This window comes from Rhinolophus hipposideros (assembly GCF_964194185.1).
Source record: "Rhinolophus hipposideros genome assembly, chromosome: 2".
NCBI lineage: Eukaryota > Metazoa > Chordata > Mammalia > Chiroptera > Rhinolophidae > Rhinolophus > Rhinolophus hipposideros.
In genome coordinates this window covers 83,173,134-83,195,725 of record NC_138048.1, presented here as the reverse complement: position 1 = coordinate 83,195,725, position 22,592 = coordinate 83,173,134, and the positions used below count along the sequence as shown (strand labels likewise).

General features: G+C 39.2%; 1 protein-coding gene across 3 annotated transcripts in view; it reads right to left on the bottom strand.

The window, feature by feature from the left end:
• Positions 1-22,592, bottom strand: part of VEPH1 (ventricular zone expressed PH domain containing 1) — a 208,968-nt gene that overhangs the window by 134,056 nt on the left and 52,320 nt on the right. For 2 of the 3 annotated variants that reach the window (XM_081029347.1, XM_081029346.1), the window contains exons 5-6: positions 16,167-16,333; positions 1,381-1,590 (exon numbers count right to left, since the gene is read on the bottom strand). In XM_081029347.1, the coding sequence (XP_080885473.1) occupies positions 1,381-1,590; positions 16,167-16,333 (377 nt within the window). The remainder of the gene's footprint in view (positions 1-1,380; positions 1,591-16,166; positions 16,334-22,592) is intronic. The other variant, XM_081029348.1, reaches the window with a different exon arrangement.

Here is a 22,592-nt window from a genome sequence, read left to right as displayed (position 1 = left end):
TAGTAATGAATCATAAATGTATTTGTGACAAAAATAACACCATTAAAGTACAAGAAGAGTACGCTTTTTAAAGATTCCAGGGCCTCCCACATCAGAGTTGAATTTTTTTTGTGCATTAAAAAATCTGCAGGGTCAGCAGATTCAGTCAAACAGCTGTCAGCAGAAGTTGGCTGAAAAGCACTTGGGCACATAAGTAGGTTCTCCTGGCAGCAAAGGTGGTGGCACGGGAAAGTGTTACCAGAAGGCAGATTGTGGCAGGCGTGAGACATTCCCAACAGCAGTGGACAGAAAGGGATTAGACTAAGCAGCATGTCTATACCAAAGTAATCCTCTTACAAGAACCAGTGTCACATTGACATGTGCAGGCTGCTTGGGAGCTAAGCTCTCCCTCATTCTTCTGGGAAGAAGGAGGAGAAAAGCTCTCGACCCAGCATTCATTGGGCTCTACACAAATTTCAGCAGAACCAAAGATGCACTTTAAGACAAAATTGGAAAAGAGTTTCAAGAACACCAAAGATCTACTTTCAACTGGGTCACCAACCAAGCCGATCTGAGTCTGGGTAAGTGACGTAACCTTTCCAGTTTTTCATTTTCTCCTGTGTAGAATTAAGGAGATGAGCTTGATGAACTATGAAACCCTTTTTAAGAGTTGTGCAATTTTATGTTTATCTTATAGGAAACTACATTATATGTCTGTGGGTGAAAGTAAAAGTTTCCCTCTATTAATTATATATTTGCTTTTGTTTTTAAAAGACAAAAATCCTAAATCCCAATATAAAAGCATCACACAGACATGTAGGTGTGCACACATGCACGCACCCTTCCTTAGTTGTCCACCCCCCACAAGCTGTGGTGGCACCCTGTTGTCCTTGCTAAAAGTTTCCATCCTGCAAATATTTAGGATAGGACTTTTGAACATCAACGAATGTTTATTTGACTCTCCCAAGTAACATTATCCAGAGGGTGCAGACATTTATTGATAGGATCACTGTGGGTTCTCATTAACAGGTAATCTCTGAGACCCAACCCTGTGCTTACTGATGGTTTCCTGGGTTAAGCAGAACTGTGACAAGAAATGAGATGAAACTCTTTTATTAGTTGTTATTATAAAGTGGTCTTGAATCTGTCATAGTGCTCTCTCCATTATAACCTTTTCCCTTCCTCAGGTGATACTTCAGCAATGAATTCCTTACTTCCTGAACTTTCCATGTAGCCCTATTTCAATGTGCCCTTGATCCGAAAGCCACTGTCCTTGGAAAAGGTTTGAAAGAGAAATGGGAACTCTTAAAGTCCCAAGACAAATGTATGGGTCATAGAACTCCAATAGATTAAATGCCAATGAAATTTAGGGAAATGGAGAGATAAAAAAGACAAACTTACTTCATCAACATGCCCCACAGCTCCATAGATTCTCGCCATCTGTCCAATGAGGTAAGGGAATTTCTCACCAATCTCTTTCAGCATTGGAAGAAAACTATTCAAAGCCACTGGTTCGTAGCCTGCTATTTCTATGAGGATATTTAGGATGATATCATTATGGGCTGAGTCCTTTAAATGCCCGATTAGGAAAGGAACACACTTCTGAACTACCTACAAGAAGAAAGTAGAGGAGAAGGGAAGAAAGAGAAACAAGGAGGAAAATTAATTCATCAGAATCAATCTAATTTTTTTTTTGTATTCAATCTTAATTCAACACATTCTGAGATTATTACACTCCTTGGAACTCAAGCAAATCTACCAAGTCTGGAATTTAAAATTTACAATAAAATTACAGAGTCTTCAATTTCTTTTTCTTTTAATCTGTGCTCTGCTATTGAAGAGTGAAGTTTACAAGTACTTAGATACTGCTATTCATAAATCAAGTTTTGATGTGTTATGTCTTCATTAGGAGTATTACATTTCCACCAAACCATCATGAGAGCTACAATTTAAAGGACAATATAAGTAAGAGATCCTTGATAACTTCAATCAAAGCCTTTAAATGGGAGAACTATGGTTTAGAAACAATAATAAAAATAAGAAAGCAGAAAAGAGTTCTCACTTTTTTTTTTAGTTTTTCTATTTTGATCACAAAAATGTGATAAGTTAAAAAATATTAAAGTAAAATTATTTCTGGCATAGTTCCAGTATTCTAATGTTTCTTTCTATGTTTTGAATGCTTTTATGAATATAAAGACGCAATAAATCATATTAAGGATAATGTGACTTTTCTGTGGAATAAATTCACTATGTTAATACACGGATACGTTGCATACTGATAATTTAATGAATTGTTTTGTCTGCTAAAAATCAAAGAATTAGAAAGGACAACCTGTGGAAAAACTGAACAATAAAAGAAAAGCTACTCATTGATCTGTATTTCTGCTACACTTATTTCTTTTGTTTATTGTTGGTTTGCTTTTTCGGTTTTTTGGTTTGTTACTTTATTGGTAAGGTAGACTTGAAATGTAGCTTTCAGCATTAAAACTGAATCTGATGTACATCTCAACCCTGAACTCATAATCCATCCCTTGCCCAAATCCTGCTTTTCCCACCTCTCTAGCCACAGTGTCTCCTTTCTCCATAAGTGACACCATTATCTGTTTGGCTACTCAAGCCAGAAATCTGGGACTCATTCTGGACCACTACTTTTCCCCTTATCAGCAGCCTCAGCCATTGAGTCCTATTGATTCCACCTCCCAAGTATCCTACAGATCTGTCCACTTCCCTCCATTTCCATTCATCTATCCATTCACTCACCGACAAATATTTGTTGTCTTTCCTACTTGCAAGGTACTGTTCTAGGTCCTGGAGTTACAGTTGCTAATAAGTGTGACAGGTTACTGCCTTCATGGAATAACCCACTATTTGGTTAAAGAGACATTTAGTAAAACAAATTATTATAACAGAAATGCATAGAATAAATTTATTAATAAACCCCATATAGGGGAAATACAGGGTGCTGTGAGAGACTGTCCCAGGGTCCTGATATTGGCTGGGTGTGAGGGAAGTCCTCTCTCAGCAGCGACATCTAAGCTGAGACAACTGATCCACTGTCTCCCCGAAAGTAAGACGTAGCCGGACCATCAGCACTAATGTGTCTTTTGGAGCAAAAATTAATGTAATATCTAGTATTATATTATATTATGTTAGATTAGATTAGATTAGATTAGACCCGGTATTCTATTCTATTCTATTCTATTCTATTCTATTCTATTCTATTCTATTCTATTCTATTCTATTCTATTCTATTCTATTCTATTCTATTCTATTCTATTCTGGTCTTATACTAATTTTTGCTCCAAAAGATGCATTAGAGCTGATGGTCTGTCTAAGTCTTATTTTCAGGGAAACAAGGAATAACCTTGCTTTGGGGTTATTTCAACAGCCTCTTAAGTGTTCTCCCTGCCTTCAGTCTTGCGTATCCAATCCCTTCTCCACCCATGGCCACAATGGTGACCCTTCTTTGTTTAAAACACTTCCTAATTTGCCATTTCTCTCAAGATAGAAGCTCAGCATATCATTTGTGAACTGACTCTCATCCATCTTTCTAGACTTATCTCCTCACCCACTTATTCTACTCTCTCCCTATCCAGATCCCATCACATATCATGCTTCCACCATGCTGAATTTTTAATAGTTTTATTGACCTGCTAAGTTTTCTCTTACATCTGGGATTTTACTCATGTGATTCACTCTGCCTGTAATTCTTATTGTCCCAATTTTACTGGATAACTCTTACTCATTCTTGAGGCCTCAGATTAGCTGTTATTTCCTTAAAAAGTCTTTCTCAACTTCCTTCCTCTTCCCCTCTCAGTCTAGTGCCCCTGCTGAATCTCCTATCATACACCAAATGGCTCTGAGCAGATCCTTCTCACGCTTTCTTCTTATTGCTGGTCTAGATGTCTGTCTTGCAGGCTGGATTGAAAGCTCTACAAGGTCAAGAATCATTTCTATTTTATACATCATTGTATATTCAATGCCCAGCACAGAGCCTGGCCAGAGGTAAGTCAATAAATATTGGAGAAATGAATCAAAGAAAAGCAAATCAAAATGATTTTGCAGGATAGCATATGGATATCCCCCATCCCTACCCCAGAGTACTTGAATAGTTGCCCATAATGTTTAAATATATATACTGTCATGTGTCATATACAATGTAACAGGGACATAAAAGTGGACAGTTTTGATATAACTAAAATTATCCTACCCATAAATTTAAACTTTATATTTATATTTAGTACTTGCAGATGAAAGAACAGGACTAGTTTCTGTTAAATGGCACAGATGAATGAACAGTTCAATAAGTGATGTCTGTGCAATGGGAGTGATAGTATATCCTTCAGGAGAAACCAAGAGCGCTCCCTGGCACACATGGCAGAAATGTCACCGACTGCTCCGGGTCAGGGCAGCAAACCTAACCTGAGGCCTTTAGGAATGGAAAATGCTTACACCTTTCCTGTCCCAAGCTATAACATCCCATTTCCCAGGGCTTACTCTTCATGGTCTATTCCACAGTACACCAAGGTCTCTGGGATGTAGCATGCTAATTTTACTTAAGTTCCACTCATATATCCCAAGCCATGCAAGAGCATATTACATCTGCTGCCCCACCAAGAAAAATGAAAAAAGGAAAAGAAGGAAAGAAAAAAAACAAGAAAAAAGGGGAGAAAGAACAAAAGGAGGATCAGGGCCACGACACTGGCTTGGGCAGAGTCAAACACATAAAAGAAGCAAAGAGAAGAGATGCCATGAATAATGTAAAGAAACACCAATTTTACCAGTTAAATGAAAGCTGGTCATTTTGCTGTAGTTTCCTGATAACCCAAAGTTTATTATGATGGTGACAGGAAAGATAGATACTTCTTGAAGCTTATCATACACATGAGAGAGAAGTGGTGCTTTGGGACTTGGATAGATGACTCCTGGATACGGAGGTATTTTGTTTTCCAAACACAGGGCATTTGCTTAGACTGGCCTCTTCATGCTGCCTCCTTAGGAGCTGCTTTGCTTAGAGGAAGCCTTGTCCTTGCTGAGCAGAGCAGTCACTCAGACAATATAGGTGGCTGATAGAGAGCAAGCTGCCATAGCCTTCATTTAGGCCAGGGGTGTCCAAACTTTTTTCAACGCTTTTCACCAAGGGCCATATGCGGTAAAATACACAAACAGCTGGGCCACTCACTTGAGGTGAAGTACGTATTGCCTCACCTGGTTTATTTAAGTAAACTAAATATATTTTTGGAATTTGCTGCGGGCCAATTAACAATGGATTGCGGACCGCAGTTGGCCCGGGGGCCGCAGTTTTAACACCCCTGATTTAGGCCATAAGCCCCCTTCCAGAAAGAGCTTCCAAACGGGCCTCCTAGCCTTAAGTATCTCTCCCTTATGTTCAGACTCCTTACTGCCAGCAGAGTCATTGTCTTGAAATCCCATCTGATCATGTCACGACTTCAGAGATTTCTCATAGCCCATGGTCAGAATCCCAATGCCATGGAATTCCAGGGTTTTCATTGACAGGCATATCTGCTGCCTCCTCCTCCATGAACCATCTGACCCAGCAACATGCCACTGACCACCCACAGTGGCTTAAACACAGGGAGAACCCTCATACTTTCAAAGCCTGTCTCAAACAGCTCTACTTCTGGGAAGGCTTCCCTCCAGCCCCTCCTAACCTAGGCAGGACCTGGGGCTACAGTACAAATATAGGCCCCCAGACCACACACCCAAATACTCAGCAGCCATAAAAAAAGGTTCTTTCTTCCTACCTGACCAACACACCTTTATAACAATCTGAGAGGCTTGATCTGACTTTAGAATTTTTGCCCTCTGTAGAAAGACCAGGGTAAAATGAGTCCTAGCCCCCATCTCTTGCCCCTCCCTTCTCTTCCTATCTCTGGCTTTGTACTGCATGTATATAGATACCCCGGCCCACATGTGATGAACGCACAGCTCAGTTAGGCCACCCCTCAGGCCTGTGGGGTCACACTATTGGCAAAGCCTGTCATTGAGAGAACAGACCCAGGTACCAGGCCTGTAAGCAGAATGGAGATATAAAGCAAAGGGATTCTAAGGTCCCTGTTACCTGGTAGGTGAGGGGGTGGATGGGACCTGAGGGCAAAGACCAGATTTGGGCCAGGCCAGAACCCTCTAAAGCAAGTAGCCCAGGGTAGGGTCCTATCTGTGGCTTCTTTGGTCCTTCCTGAGCAGAATTACTGCCTTTTCTGTGTTTCCATAGCAGTCAACTGACAAGTTTAGCATCTTTTCATTCAACTGAACTTTTGTGAACACATCTCATCACCCAGGCCATGGGCACCTCGTGGGCAAGGCCATCTGAAAACACAGCATCATAACTTAGATGGCAGCAAATGACATTTAAATTCTTATGTATAGAGTAAAAGATAGATCTATTGTGTATGTGTGTGTGTGTGTGTGTGTGTCTGTATGAGTGTGTGTACCCATGTGTGCATGCACTCCCCCTTAAATTAGTCTTCAAGCTTAATTTTCTCTTTCAATTAATTTGGATAGCATTAACAATCTCTACTAATCTTTAAAAACCTATAAAGAAAATCTATAAAATAACTTGCACTCTTTTCACTTACTACTTACTCCCACCATACTGACAATACATATATTCCAAAAACCATGATTCTATTCCAAAGACTCTTTTTGAACAATCTATATATTTCATCACTTGTCTTCTTAATGTTCTACAACTGGCTTCTTATTTTTCATACCACAAGTGACCTCTGAGTAACGTCAGCTTGGCAATGCTATGTTTGGTGCTGCAGGATTAGGTATGGAAATAGGAATGCTCTACACTGCTGAGAGAAAATCTTAGAAAATGACTCTCTTCTACAGGGACCAGACCACAAAAGTACTTCCTCTGGGCCTGAACATTAATCAACAGAGGGCTGAACTTGCCACTGGCTTCCACTCATCTCTGTATGGTTAGGGCTAGAAGCCAATGTCCTGGTGATAATAACAGATATGTTACTAAATTCGTATCTGTTACTAAATTCTGTTCCTTTCACTGGCTGGACTGCAGCATAATTTATGGCAGCCAAGAATACAGACTTAGCCCCAGAAGGCCACTTGAAAAATTGACCACCCAGCCTTCCTATAAGTGGACTCAGGATTCTCTGGAGCTTTCAGCCATGAAGCACTAACCAGGAATTGTCTGTCTTTACCTAGGAAGGATGGTTTCCTGAGAGACGGATACCCAGAGGGCAGTGATGGAGGAAAGGAGCCAGCCACATCAGAAGCTCACAGATGTATAAATGTGGAAGCTATGCCACCTTTGCAATCCCATGGACTGGTCAGTTATACACAAAAAGGATTTTTTTCAAGAGCCAATGGTTGACTCTCCAGCCCTGGAAAGTCAGGTTACCATCAGTCACAGAAGGTGGGGAGTGCAGAGGGCATTCAAGAAAGTGTGAAACATTCATGCACATCACTCTCATTGGAGAACCTGCTCAGTTTACCTCAAAGTCACAGAGCATTGGCACAGCTTTTATGGAAAGAAAAAAAAAAATCAGAAGGTCAAAAACTTCCTTATTTAAGTTCTCATTTCATCTTGAAATTGAATTAACTAGACTTACATTGGAAGCATCAGTTCACATTTCTGATTGCTGCAAGTTATTTCACTTTCCTCTCTCTGCAAAGCCTTTTGTTATACGCCTCCCATTCCCTTTGCCCACTGTCTAATTGAGGAACAATGTACGAGAAAAGAGGTGAATCAGGAATTTCTCTAGTGCATGGCCTCAGTACAATCAAGTGTGAGCTGTGGAGAGCTAAGAGCTAAAGGAGGCAAGTGGAGGGTCTTTAACATGTAGGGAAGCATTAATGGGAAACAAAGGGTTGAGCAGCACCCCTGTCACAACTTCTTCCTACTCGTTTGGTGTCCTGGCACTGGTGGGGTTCATTACCATCACTATGGGTGCTTCGTAAACCTTTGCTTCTTTATTCTTAGAGAAGTGTGGGCTTGGCACCCACAACACCTACAGGAATCTGGTTTCTACCTCTCCTCCTCATTCAGTTCAATTCTGCTTCTCTTGTCTAGCTCACCTCTCTCACTGCTATCATCTGCTATGGCTTCTGGAACCACCATTTGCCTTACCAGCCACAGCCTTCCAGCCTCAATTTTTATTTTATTTTATGAGGTCAGAAGATCTCATTGGCTGGAATTAGATTAGATTTATGATGTAGCTTGCCCTTATCTGTATGGCTTTGGGAAAGTTATCTTGCCAGTGTCAGTCCCAGATTTATTTGTAAATGGCAGTCTTAGGGAGGGGGGTGTAACTCTAATAGCCATTGGGAGACAAGGACATTGTCCATAAAAAAAACTGGAGGGGCTGATAAGGTGAGGGGCACATGAAAAGCCTCCTCACCAAGTCACTCCTTGGTACCACCATCTTAACTTCTCCAAACTTTGACTTCTCTGTTTACAAAACAAAAAGTTTGTTGTGGAGAATAAGTGAGATAATGAGTATAGAACACCTACACAGTGTCTGGAAAATGGTATGACCTTGCCCACTATCAGTGCTCCTTGTCCACCCTCCCCAGCCCTCTGAACCAGCTGAGAACACTGCTCCCTTCCTGCTGCATTGTTGTTACTTCCCCAGGCTGAGGAGAAGAGAGTTGGAGTCAGAGTCCTGGACCTGTCCCTTACTAACTATATGATAGGGAGCAAATTAACCTCTCAGAGCATCCATTTTGACTGATGTAAAATGGAGGAAAAAAATAACACATTATAGAGTTATTAATAGGTTTAAATGAGATATTAGAAATTAAAAACTGTCATTTGTGAATGACAAAGTTCTTTGTAAATTTAGGCACTAATACTAACTCATCCATGTTAAGAAATATTCATAGCAGAGATCCAAGATGGTGAAGAAGATAAACACTGTGTGCTTCCTTCTGTGAATGCATTAAAATTACAACTAAATTATACAAGAGTCAACCTGGAGAAGCATGTGAATTCTGGCTGGACAAGAGCTTTATAACTAAGGATATAAAGAAGAGGTCACCTCAAAACTGGAAGGGGGGTGGAAGTGCAGAACAGGCCGGCCCTAAACCTCTGTGTCATGGTTGAGAATCAGGAGGGATATCTCAGCCACGGAATTTAACCCCAGAGGAGTGAAGGATCCCAGCCCCACACCGGCTCCCTACCCCAGAGTACTGGTGCCAGAAAGAGGAGCCCCCACAACATCTGGCTATGAAAAACAGTGGGGATTCTGACTATCTGGTTGGACGGAAGGCTGTGGGAAACCCAGACATCCTCTTAAATGGCCTGCACAAAGACTCTAACTCTCACTTGCAGGCACTCACCGTGGGCTCCTTTGGAGGAACAGTGACTTGTGGGATGTCAGAGGCATATGGAGTCAGGCTGAGGTATGTGGCTTTAGAACAAGAGCTGGAGAACTGTCGCCATTTTCCCTGTGTGGGGTCCTCTTCCTGTGCAGCCAGCAGGCAGGGACCACCTTTCCTCTGTTGAGCTCTCTCCCACTTGGCCAAATTTGAATCTGAATTGGTCTCATGAGCTCCACAAGGACCCCACCCCACCCAACTCCCCCAATACTGGAGGTACTTTCTTGAGAGCAGCCAGCCCCACCCACATTGACTCTTTCTGTAAAAACTATGAGAGTCCACAGGCCTCAGGCAGGCAGTGACTGGCCTCATTGTGCTCTGAAACTTTTGCTAAGTTGCTTCAGGCTGAGCATTGACACCAAACCAGAATTTACATTAACCTGGTGAGCACAACTCTTCCCACTCCAGTGACTCCCTGGCCCTTTCTCATCAATTTGCATACCACAAGAAGCTTTATAAGTGGCTGAACCTTAAGGGAGTTGGCATGTGGCAACCATCCTTGGTTTGCAGCATGGCCTCTCCCACTTGCTTCCAACTTTAGCACAGGCAGCAAACAAGCATGGGCCACTTTGTAGCTTTCCCTGGCTGGTCACAGGCAGTGGTGACCTGGACCTTCACTGGACCCCCTCCCAAGGGGCCACACAAGCAGCATACCCAAAGGGTGGTCTCAACAGGCACCAAAGCTCACTGGAACAAATCCCACTCAGTGGGGTAATACTCCTGCACAGCAGGCCATAAGCTGTGGATGTTGACAAACACCACAGCCAATCAGCCCGAGGACAAGTACCACCCACTGACATGCCTATAGCAATCAAGGCTTAACTATAACAGGAGGGCACACACAACCCACACAAGGGACACTCCTGGTGCACTCAGAACAAGTGACCAAGAGATTGTGCCAAGGCCCCACAAGGCACCTACTACATAAGGACACAAAGCCAAGACTGGGAAACATAGCAGATCCACCAAATACATAGAAACAAACACAGAGAGGCAGCCAAAATGAGGAAACAAAGAAATACATCCCAAATGAAATAATAGGAGAAAACACCAGAAAAAGACCTAAGCGAAACGAAGGCAAGCAACCTGCCAGAGACAGAGTTCAAAACAATGGTTATAAGGATGCTCAAAAAATTTAGTAAGAACTATGGACATAAAAACCATTAAAAAGAACCAGTCAGAAGTGAAAAATATAACAACTGAAATGTAGAATGCACTAGAATTCAGCACACTACATGAAGCAGAGGATCAAATCAGCAATTTGCAAGACAAGGTAGCAGAAAACATTCAATTAGAATGGCAAAAATGAGTTGGGAAAAAATGAGGATAGTTTAAGAGAACTCTGGGACAATATCAAGCATAACAACATTCACATCATAGAAAGAGAGGAAAGAAAGCAAGAGATTGAGAACCTATTTGAAGAAATAATAACTGAAAACATTCCTAACCTTACAAAGGAAATAGACATACAAGTCCAGGAAGTGCACAGAGTCTCAAACAGAATGAACCCAAACAGGCCCACACCAAGACACATTATAATTAAATGGCAAAGGTTAAAGACAAAGAGAGAATCCTAAAAACAGCAAGAGAAAGGCAACTAGTAACTTATAAGGGAGCTCCCATAAGGTTGTCAACTGATTTCTGACAGAAACTTTGGAGGCCAGAAGGGATTGGCACAAAATAGTCAATGTGATGAGAAACAAGGACCCACAATCAAGGATACTCTACCCAGCAAGGCTATCATTTAAAATTGAAGGACTAACAAAAAGCTTCCCAGATAAGAAAAAGCTGAAGGAGTTCATCACCACCAAACCAGTATTACAAGGAATCTTAGAGGGACTTCTTTAAGATGGAAAAAAAAAAAAAGATAAAAATTATGAGTAATAAAATTGCAATAACTACATATCTATAAACAATTACTTTCATGTAAATGGATTAAATGCTCCAATCAAAAGACATAGGAGGGCTGAATGGATAAGGAAACAAAACCCTTACATATGCTGTCTACAAGAGACTCACTTCAGATGGAAAGACACACACAGACAGAAAGTAAAAGGATGGAAAAAAATATTTCATGAAAATGGAAACAAATAAAAAAGCTGCAATAGTAATACTTTTACAAGACAAAATAGACTTTCAAACAAAGGCTATAATAAGAAACAAAGAAGGAACCAGTATTCCCACAGCTGGGTATTTATCCAAAGAAACCCAAAATGCTACTTTGAGGGGACGTATGCATCCATATGTTCATTGCAATATTATTTACATTGGGCAAGATGTGAAGGCAGCCTGGGTATCTGTCGATGGAAGAATGGATAAAGATGAGGTGGTACATACTCGTATACAATGGAATATTGCTCGGCCATGGAAGGGAATGGGTTCTTGCCATCTGTGGTGGCATGGATGGACCTGGAAGGTACTGTGCTGAGTGGATTGTTAGACAGTGAAAGACAAATGCAATGTGATTTTGCGGACATATCAAATCTAAAGAACAAAATAAACAAGAGAAAACAGAAACTCATAGATACAGAAAACATTGTGATGTTTGCCAGATGGAAGGAGAATTGGGGATGTGGGTGAAAAAGGGAAAGGGATAAGAAGTACAAATTGGTTGTTACAAAGTTGTCATGGGGATGTAGGGTATAGCATAAGGAATATAGTTAATAATATTGTAATAACTATGTATGGCATCAGATGGATACTAGATTTGTTGGGGTGATAGATGGGAGGGGGTTGGGGAGCAGGATGAAAATGTAAAGGGATTAAGAAGTACAAGTTGGTAGTTACAAAATAGTCATTGGCGTGCAAAGTATGGCATAAGGAATATAGTCAATGGTATAGTAATAACTATGCATAGTGCCGGTGGGTAGTAGAGTAGTCAGGGGGATCATTTCTTAAATTATATAAATGTCTTACCACTATGCTGTACACCTGAAATTAATATAAAATAATATTGAATGTCAACTCAAATGGAAAGATTTAAAAAGGTGGGGGGAAAGATGAAGGGGCGTAAGAGGTCCAAATTTCCAGATATAAGACAAACAACTCATGGAGATGCAATGTATAGTATGGGGAAGATAGTCAATAATATTGTGGTAGCATAGTACGGTGTCAGATGGTTACTGGACTTACTGTGGTGATCACTTCTTTAGGTATATAAATGTTGAATAACTATGGTGTGCCCCTGAAACTAATATAACATTGTATGTTAGCTATATTTTTAATAAAAATCTTACAAAAAGAAATATTCATGAAGTGACTTCTGTGTGCCATGTAATATGCTAGGCATTGGGGACACAGTGATGAGCAAGATGGTCCTCATGTCTCAAGCATTTACACCACAGCAAAGGTGGTCCAGAGGGAGAGAGACAAATAGAGACCATGTGAAATTTGCTGTGGCAGGGGTTGGGGGAGGGAAGGACTCACAGAAGATTCCTGGCAAGAAAGTGACATCTAAGCAGCTGTCTAAAGGACCAGGAATAGTCAGCCCAGGGAGGATGGTCAAGAAGCACATTCCAGGTGGAGAACATAGCATATAAACATGCAGATAAAGTCGCATGCCAGCTGCCTCCTTTATGAAATCAAATTTGGCCTTTTAATCACCCCTTCTACTCTCCATATCACCTACCTATGGGAGGCATAATAATGACTCCCTAAATGTCAATCCTAATCCCCAAAACTTGTGAATGTGTTCCCTTACATGGCGAAAGGGATTGTGTAGGTGTGATTAAGTTAAGGGTCCTGAGATGGTAAGATACCCTTCGATTATCTGGGTGACCTCAATGTAATCACAAGGGCCCTTAGAAGAGGGAGGAGGATGGTCAGAGTCTGAGAAGGAGATGTGATGGAAAAAGTAGAGGTGAGAGTGATGTTGGCCATGAGCCAAGGAGTGTAAGCAACCTCTAGAAGCTAGAAAAAGCAAGGGAACAGATTCTCCTCTAGAGCCTCCAGAAGCAATGGAGCCCTGCTGACTCGTGCTAGACTTCTGACTTCCGGAACTGTAAGATAATACATCTGTATTGTTTAAATCACTAAGTTTGTGGTCATTTCTCACAGCAGCAATAGGAAATGAATACGCGAACATCACCATCTCTGGCGCCCTGACTCTGAGCCTCTTTTCAGATGATCCATCAACTCCACTCCTTGCCCAAACTCTACTGTGGCTTTACTCATCCTTTCTGTCCTCAATCCTTTCTGAAACTGATTCCTCCATTTCTGCTCTGGAATTCATTCTGTAACTTCCTTTAGCACTTTGTTCTTAGCTTCAACTATTGGATTTTTTTAGCCCTTCTTATTTCCTCTAAACCCCCGTACTCGTGTGTTAATTTCCTCCCCTCCCCTTCCATACATAATCCATAATAGATGACTGCCACTCCCCTCGCCCCCCACCCCCCACAGTCACTGCCCTTCGTGGGTCACTAGTGAGTCCTGGTAGCCAAATCCAAGGCAAATTTTCATCTCCGGTCTCCTTTACTTCTTTAGATCTTGACTCTATTGATCCATTTTTCCCCCTTTGGAGACCACAATACATCTTTTCCCTGGTTCTTCTAAGTCGCCACTCTTTGGTCTCTTTTGTTTATTTATTCATTTCTGAATTTAACAACTTTTTATTGAAACACTATATGTGCCCAGCACTATGCTAGAAAGTGCACACAAATATGAAGACACAGGTTCTATGCTCCTCAAGGAGTTTACAGTACACTGGAAGAGACAGACATGCAAAGCTAGTGACAATATGTTGTTCTAAGGTTAAGAGAGAAATTGTACACCAGGTAACATAGAGGTGCCCAGCCCTCTGTCCAGCCTCCAGCCTTACTACACTCATAGTGTGGTTCTTGAAGCAGCAGGAGTAATGTCACCTGGAAACTTGTCAAAACACAGAATTGGGGGTCTCACCCCAGATCTACTGAACAGAAATCTCTAGGGGTGGGACTCTAGCCTGCTCTCTGGCTTCCAGGACTCCCAGCCTGTCTGCACTTCCTGAGGCCCTCTGCATCTCTCCTCCACCTGAACCACTACTACGTAGTCATGCAGGTCTGGCCCTGAGGCCAGTCCCTTTGTGGGTGCGCATGGCACATATGAACCATTTCCCCCTAAGGCAGAATTCAATGCTCCACTCCACCTCACTTTCCATTTGCAGAACACTTATCACCCTGTTTTATTAAATTTGGTTTTATGAATATTTATTGAGTGCTATCAGATACTATGTCAAGGGCTGGGATACAGAGGAAAAGAAGCAATTATTCCTTACCAATAGGAGCTTGCAGTCTATTGTGGTTAATTATGTATATGATCATTCTTGCAGGGCCTTTCTTTGGACAATTTGAATGTTGAATACAAATGTTCCAGTCCTTCACCTTAGTGTTGACTGGTTTTCCAAGTGATAGATACTGACATTTTCAGGAAATGGAGCATAGATGCAACCTAATTGATAGAAACTTGGTTTGACCATTAATCTCCACTGTGCACACTTTGGTACACTTCAGAATCCATTTCTACTTCCCCCTTCCTGGCAGCCTCAAGTTTCTATCTAAGTATCCTTGGAGTTCAGGGGAAGTTTCAGGAGAAGCATGGACCATCAGGTATACAATGTATTCTTTAACTCCAGTTGCTTTCTCTTTGCAGCCACATGCAAAAGCCTTGTGTCCTAAACAGAAAATATCAGAACTTTCACTTGGATGTTGGTCGTGGTGGTGGTAGGAGAAGCAAAGTGCCTACAGAGCCCCTAACGCCTATCTGGAGCCCACAGGAGAAAGTCTGCAGAAAATGGAAACAAAACCTAGAAATCAAATTTGAGAAATGGAGATAGAAAAACTGTTCTTTTCACATTATTTGAGCTCCTCAATCCCACCTTATCTGAAGGTTTTTTCCCCATTACACTGGCTAATAAATACCTTTTATTGTTTAAACCACTATGGATTGGGTGTTATGTTACTGATAATCACAAGCATCCTAATTAATACAATACTTTTCTTGAATCAAAAGAACAATTAATTTGCTGTTTAGAAAATGATCCTTTGCTGTCAACCTAGACTGATTTTCCCATAAATCCAGGCATGTGTTAAATCTTTCCCTTGGCTCTGTCCCATAAATCATACATTCCTGGGACCTCACGGCCAAACAAAGCTTTCATTAAAGCTGTCTTGTAATGGCTACAGATTTGCACGTTAGTTGTATTTTTATTACTGTACCTGTGATGTTTAATTGTATGTGTCAATCTCACTGGGTTAAACATTCTTCTGGGTGTGTCTGTGAGAGTGTTTCTAGATACGATTGGCATTGCAATTGGAGGAGTAAGTAAAGCAGATTGCCCTCGCAATGTGGATGGGCCTCATTCAGTCTGTCTGGGATGTACACCATCAGCCCTCAGGTTCTCAGGCTTTCAGACTTGAACTAGATCTCATACCACCAGGTCTCCTGCTCCTCAGGCCTTCCGACTCAGACTGGAACTACACCACTCGCTCTCTTGGGTCCTCATTTGTAGATGGCAGATTATGGGACTTCTCAGCCTCCATAATCGTATATGCCAATTCCTCATTATACACATACACAACACAACACACACACACACACACACACACACACACACACACACACACACACTTCGTTGGTTATGTTTCTCTGGAGAACCCTAAGAGAGTACCCAACGTCTGCCATCACTTGTTGAGTTTTACGATTCTAGAAAAAGTAGATGAGTGCTTTCACTTAAAGAGGGGTGTGTACAGACATCTGAAAGAGGAAACTTGAAGCACACATCCTGTTCACCTACCCCAAAACATGCCTGGTTGCATGGACCATCACATATACAATGCATTCTTTACCTCTGGTTGCTTTCTCTTTGCGGCCACATGCAAAAGCCGTAGAAGATGATACTGTTCTGGCTGTCCCAGCTGAGACATCAAGGCCAGGAGTTCTGTCAGGTGTCTGTTAATTGAATGAGGCTGCTTTTCATACACAGCAGGTAGCACCCTCAGCAACATGGTATTACCTGTTGAGGAAACAATAAAGGGAATGATGAGTTTTTAGCCCATGAACAACAAAATAACATTACTGTCAATGCGATAACCTTTCCACTTACACATTAAAAAGCACAAGCTGAAATCTAAATCTTCTGCTGAAGATAACATAGTTCGCGATGCTACCTTTTACCAAAATAATCACGAAAGCACAATTTAAACCGATTCCGTAAAAGGAAGTATTTTACGATGTGATCAGTATTATTATCTGATGAAAAATTTTCTTGAGTAATGTACTTTGGGGAAAGAGGAAACGTTGACAGTAACCAGACCACACCCTTGAGAAGGAAACAGTTCCGATAAGGAATTTCTGATGAGAACATTTGGATGCTGTTTAAGTGAATACTAAGCAGTGTCATAAGCATGAAACTAAATGAAACTGAACAACAACAAAAAAAAGTGAAAAGGAATGTATTCACGTTCCTGAGAAATACAAGACATGATTTAGCCAACGGACATATGGAAACTATGCCTTATTTTTATGAATAATTAGAAAAGTAGCAATGAAAATTTAAATTCCTAATTTCTGCACTATTTCAAGAGAAGTTTAGAGTCAGCTTATTTGTCACATGTGATTTGCCTCAAAGACATGTATGGACAACTGGATTTAAAATGGCAAAATCTCAAGAAAAATTATTACATAAACTGGAGGGATTTATCTGCAAACAACATATGGGAAACATCTGCCTATCACTTTATGGTATGGATTTTTTCTCAAAATCCTCTCAAGTACTTAAGTGTCTCAGAACTGGTTCCTAGGGATTTCTTGAACAAAAATTTTCTTGCCTATATTTACTTTAAATTGGCTTTGTATATAGAAGATATACATGGAAAGAATCAAATAAGCAGTGATTACACATATGTAGACCTTTATTAAGTAATGGAGATAAGCTCATATATAAAGTACATTTAGATGTGAGAATTCAGGAAAGAAGGCCAGCATTTTCAGAATGCCAATGACTAAATTTAATGAAGGGCTTACTCTGGATCAAATTGAATGTATTTGGCTGACAACAAATAATGAGAATTGCTTTTTCCACATGTGGTTCATAGAATTAGTCTCAAACATTTTAGTCAGATGCCCATAGAATACAAGGTAGTGGAAATAGTCGGGGTTTTCTTATAAAAAATTATGGTGTCCATCAGAAAATACTGTTTTACTTTGTTTCTTTATTTTCTACTGAGAGCTTTTCCTTAAAGGATCAGGAATTTTATATGTAATGCCCAACCTAGATTATAAATGTTAGTTATGTGGACAACTGAGCATTTGCTGAAAAACGTCATGATGAACGGGGCTATCGTTGGAATGGAAGATAGGAAATTGGTGTAAGGCTTTTTGGTACAATACTCTCTGGAGACCCTGGGGAGAACCTCAGATTAGTCATTTTCAGCTGATTTGAATTTCGATCAAATAATACAACAATAAATGCATAAGAACTTTTTTTTTTTGAGTTAGACACTCAAACTCAAGTGAGACACTTTTTGGTGTAGAAATCGTGTAAATTCCATTCTTAAACTAGTACATTCTTTTTAATTATGAAATGTTCCAAGTCATTAGGCAAATGTAGACAATCCTACAAGGAACACTGGTGTACTCACGAACCAGCTTTGTCAAAACTTAACCTTGTGCCATGATTCTTCTCATCTCAATCATTCCCTTTTCTCCCCAGAAGCAACCACCGTCCTGAAGTTGGTATTTATCATCTTCATGAATGTTTTATACTATAATTGCATGTACCAATTAGCATTTTATAGAGTTTTGCAGGCTTTAAAATTTTGTATCAATAGTAGCATACTGAACATACCTCTGTGCAACATGTTTTCCCCTGATGCAACATAATGTTGAAGTTTTATCTCCAAGAAGCTCTCCATTTATTCTCACAGCTGTATACCATATTTCTCCAAAAATAAGACCGGGTCTTATATTAATTTCTGCTCCAAAAGACGCTTTAGGGCTTATGTTCAGGGGATGTCATTCTGAAAAATCATGCTAGGGCTTATTTTCCGGTTAGGTCTTATTTTCGGGGAAACACGGTAGTATTACATTGTATAAATATGCAACAGTTTGTTCATATACTCTGTGGATGAAAGAGATATATATATATATATATACACATATATATATATATATATACACACACATATATATGTATATACATACATATTATTACTTGTTTTACCATTTTGCTGTAATTTTTATACATGTTTCTTTGTGCATAAATGGGAGATATTCCCTAGGGGACTGCTTCTGAGCTTAATGTACTTAGAAATCATCTGGGCATCTTGTTAAAACACAGATACTGATTCAGCCAGTTGAGGGTAGGGCTACAGAATCTGAATTTCTAACAAGCTCTAAGGTGATACTGATGGTCCCTGGACCACATAATTAAGTAGCAAAACAGTGGGTATGTCCCTGAGAATTAAGCTTTTACAGGTTCAAAAAATTTCTTTGCAAAGTGGTTGGAATAGTTTCCTATAGCTGCCATAAGAAATTACCCCAAACTTTTATTTTAGTGGTCCAAAAATAACACAAATTTATTATTATATATTTCTATAGTTCAGAAGTCTGACATGAGTCTCGTTGGGCTAAAATTCAGGTGTTGGAAGGGCTGGGTTCCTTCCTTGAGGTAATCTGTTTCTTTGGCTTTTCTAGTTTACAGAGACCACCAGCATTCTTTGGTTTGGGGTCCCCTTCCTCAATCTTCACGGTCATCAACATAGAATCTCTTTGGCCCTACTTCTGTCATCACACCTCTTCTGATTCTCTCTTCTGCCTCTCTCTTCCACTTTTAAGCACCTTATGATTACACTGGGCCCATCTGGATAATCTAGGTGTTTCTCCCTATGTTTTATAGCAACCTTAATTCCATCTTCAGTGCAATAAAATGTGCCATGTTGACAGGTTGTGGGGATTAAGATGTGGACATGTTTGGTGGGGGGCATTATGCTGCCTACCATCACGATTACAACAATTTCCACATCTACCAGCAATGGGTGTTTCTGTTGTTCCACATCCTTGCCAACATTTGCGCTTGACAGATATTGTTTTTTCCAGTCTGATGGAGTGTCAGATGATATCACATTTTAAAAAAATTTATTGGGGTGACATTTGTTAGTAAAAGTACATAGATTTCAGGTGTACAATTCTGTATTACATCATCTATAAATCCCATTGTGTGTTCACAACCCAGAGTCAGTTCTCCTTCCATCACCATATATTTGATTCCCGGTACCCTCATCTCCCTTCCCCCACCCCCTTTACCCTCTGGTAACCACTAAACTATTGTCTGTGTCTATGAGTTTTTGTTTCTCATTTGTCTTGTTCTTTTGTTGTTTTTGGTTTATATACCACATATCAGTGAAATCATATGGTTCTCTGCTTTTTCTGTCTGATTTATTTCACTTAGCATTATACTCTCAAGATCCATCCATGTTGTCACAAATGTTCCTATATCATCTTTTCTTACCGCCGAATAGTATTCCATTGTGTATATATACCACAACTTCTTTATCCATTCATCTATCGAAGGACATTTTGGTTGTTTCCATGTCTTGGCCACCGTAAACAAAGCTGCAATGAACATTGGAGCACACGTGTCTTTATGTATAAATGTTTTCAGATTTTTTGGGTAGATACCCAGGAGAGGGATTGCTAGGTCATATGGTAATTCTATTTGTAATTTCTTGAGGAACCTCCACACTGCCTTCCATAGTGGCTGCACCAGTCTGCATTCCCACCAACAGTGTATGAGGGTTCCTTTTTCTCCACAGCCTCTCCAACACTTGTTACTATTTGTCTTGTTGATGATAGCAGATGATGTCACATTTTTCTATTTTAATTTCCATTTCCTTGATTACTTGTGAGGCTGAGCACTCTCTTTATATGTTTAAAGGTCATTTCCTTTCCCGTGATTTAGCCATTCATATCCTTTACCTATTTTCAATTGGAATGTTTGTATTTTCTTATTGATTTGTAGCAGTTCCTTATTTATTCTAGACACAGATATTTTTAAATCAATTTTAAAGTTGCAGTCTTAATCTAGATGATTTTTAAAATTTCTTTATGGTTCATTATTATTTTTATTATTATTATTTGTTACTGAGACGTGTTTCTCTACCCTAAGTTCCTTTAAAAAAATCTCCTATATTTTCTCCTAAAAACATTATGATTTTGTTTTTTATATTTGTCTTTACTCCATCTGGAATTTACTTTTGTACATGTGAAGAAGGGATCTACTTATATATCATTTGCATGTTTATAAACAATTGTCTCATATCCGTTTATTAAGTAGTCAATTGCTTCCCTTCTGATTTATAATACCCCTTTCATATATAAGGTGTCCCACGTGTCTGGGTCAGCTTCTGGGTATTTATCATACCTTCACCAATAACACATTTTCTTTATAACTTTATAATAAATCATTGTATCTCATAGGTCAAAATTCTTCACTTTGTACTTCAAATTCTTCTTGGCTCCTTCACATAAATTTTATCATGAGTTTGTCAACTTCCTTGCAAAACCAGATTGAGATTTTCTTTCATCCACATTGAATGTATATACTAACTTGGGACAATTGAATTCTTTGTGAAACTGAGTCTTCTCACTCAAGGACGTGAGATGTCTTTCCACATATATATAATATATGTATATCTATTATATATATATTACATTTTTCAATAAAGTACGTAATATTGTACTTTGTGTTTTTTTATTAAATTGATTCCTAAGTATCCCATATTTGTTGTTGCTATTGTAAATGGAAGTTTTTTTTAAGTTTTAAGTGTGTATTTTCAATTGTCTGCTGGTAGTAGGAAAGCAACTGGTTTTTGTATGTTGATCTTTTATCCAGCAAAACTTGCTCAATTCTCTTATTAATAATCTGTCTTTAGAGTCTCTTAAGGTTTTTGTATATGGATAATTAACTCAGAAAATGAATGACAGCTTTTTGTTTCTTTCTTTCCAACTTTATTTCTTATGTTGCCCCCCCTTTAATTTTTTTGGTCTTACTTTACTGTCTGGGACCTCCAACACTTTAATGAATAGAACCAGTGTCTATGAGTACCCTTTTGTTATCCCTGTTTTAAAGAGTATGTTTCTAAGGATTCACCATTATGTATGTATATGTTTCTATAGATTTTGGTATTTATTCTTTATCAGTTTAAGTTTCTGTTTGCTAGTTTAAACATGAATGAGTGTTGAGTTTTATTAAATGACTTTTCTGCATCTGTTGACATGATTATGTGATTTCTCCTTTAAATTGTTAATGTAATAAATTAATAGATCTTCTAACATTTAATCAATCTTGTGGTTTGGAATAAATTCAACTTGGTTCTGGGGTATTTGTACTCATATGTTGCTGGGTTTGTTTGGCTAATATTTTATTTAGAGCTTTTGCATCTATGTTCTTAAATGAGACTGGCCTGCAATTTCCCTTTCTTGTACTGTCTTTGTCTCTTTTTGGTTTCATACTTACTAGACATATAAAAAGCTTTTACCACATTCCCGCACACTCTATTCTCAGAAGCAGTCTGGAAAGATGGCATTTATGAGTTACTTGAATCTTTACTTAAACTTGTTTATGAAACCTGGGTGATTCTCTATGTATTTCACTAAGTTGAACTTTAAATTATATAGTTTGTTTCTGTACCTTTTAACAGTTTTTTTCCTTTTTTTTGGTACTGAATGATCAGTTATGATAGAAGTAGACTTAGTTATGGATCTGTCAATTTCTCCTTATTATTCTGTCAATCTTGGGTATATAATTTTTGAAACTACCTTACTAGATAATTTTGAGATACCTTCCTGGTAAAGTGTTTCTTTTATCATAATTTAATAATTCTCTTTTGCCTTAAAGTCTATTTTTAATTGATATTAATATAGTTATGTTAGCTTTTTCTGAATGGCATTTATTCAATATATTTTCCCCTCCCCCACTTCCTTTAAATTTATCGCTTTCAACCTTTCTAGATTCTCATGCTTTACATATGGCACTTGTAAGTGACATATAGCTGGGGATTTTAAAACTATACCTATCTGACAACCTTTGTCTCTTAATTGGAAAGTTTATTTCATTAATATTTATAGTGATTATTGGTATATTTAGATTTATTTTTACCACATTATGTTGTGCTTTTTCATTTATCTTGCTCTATGTTTTTCTTCCCTCCTTCACTGCTTTCTATTGAATACATCAAGAGTTTTTGTTTTTTAATTCCCTCTATTCCTTCTAT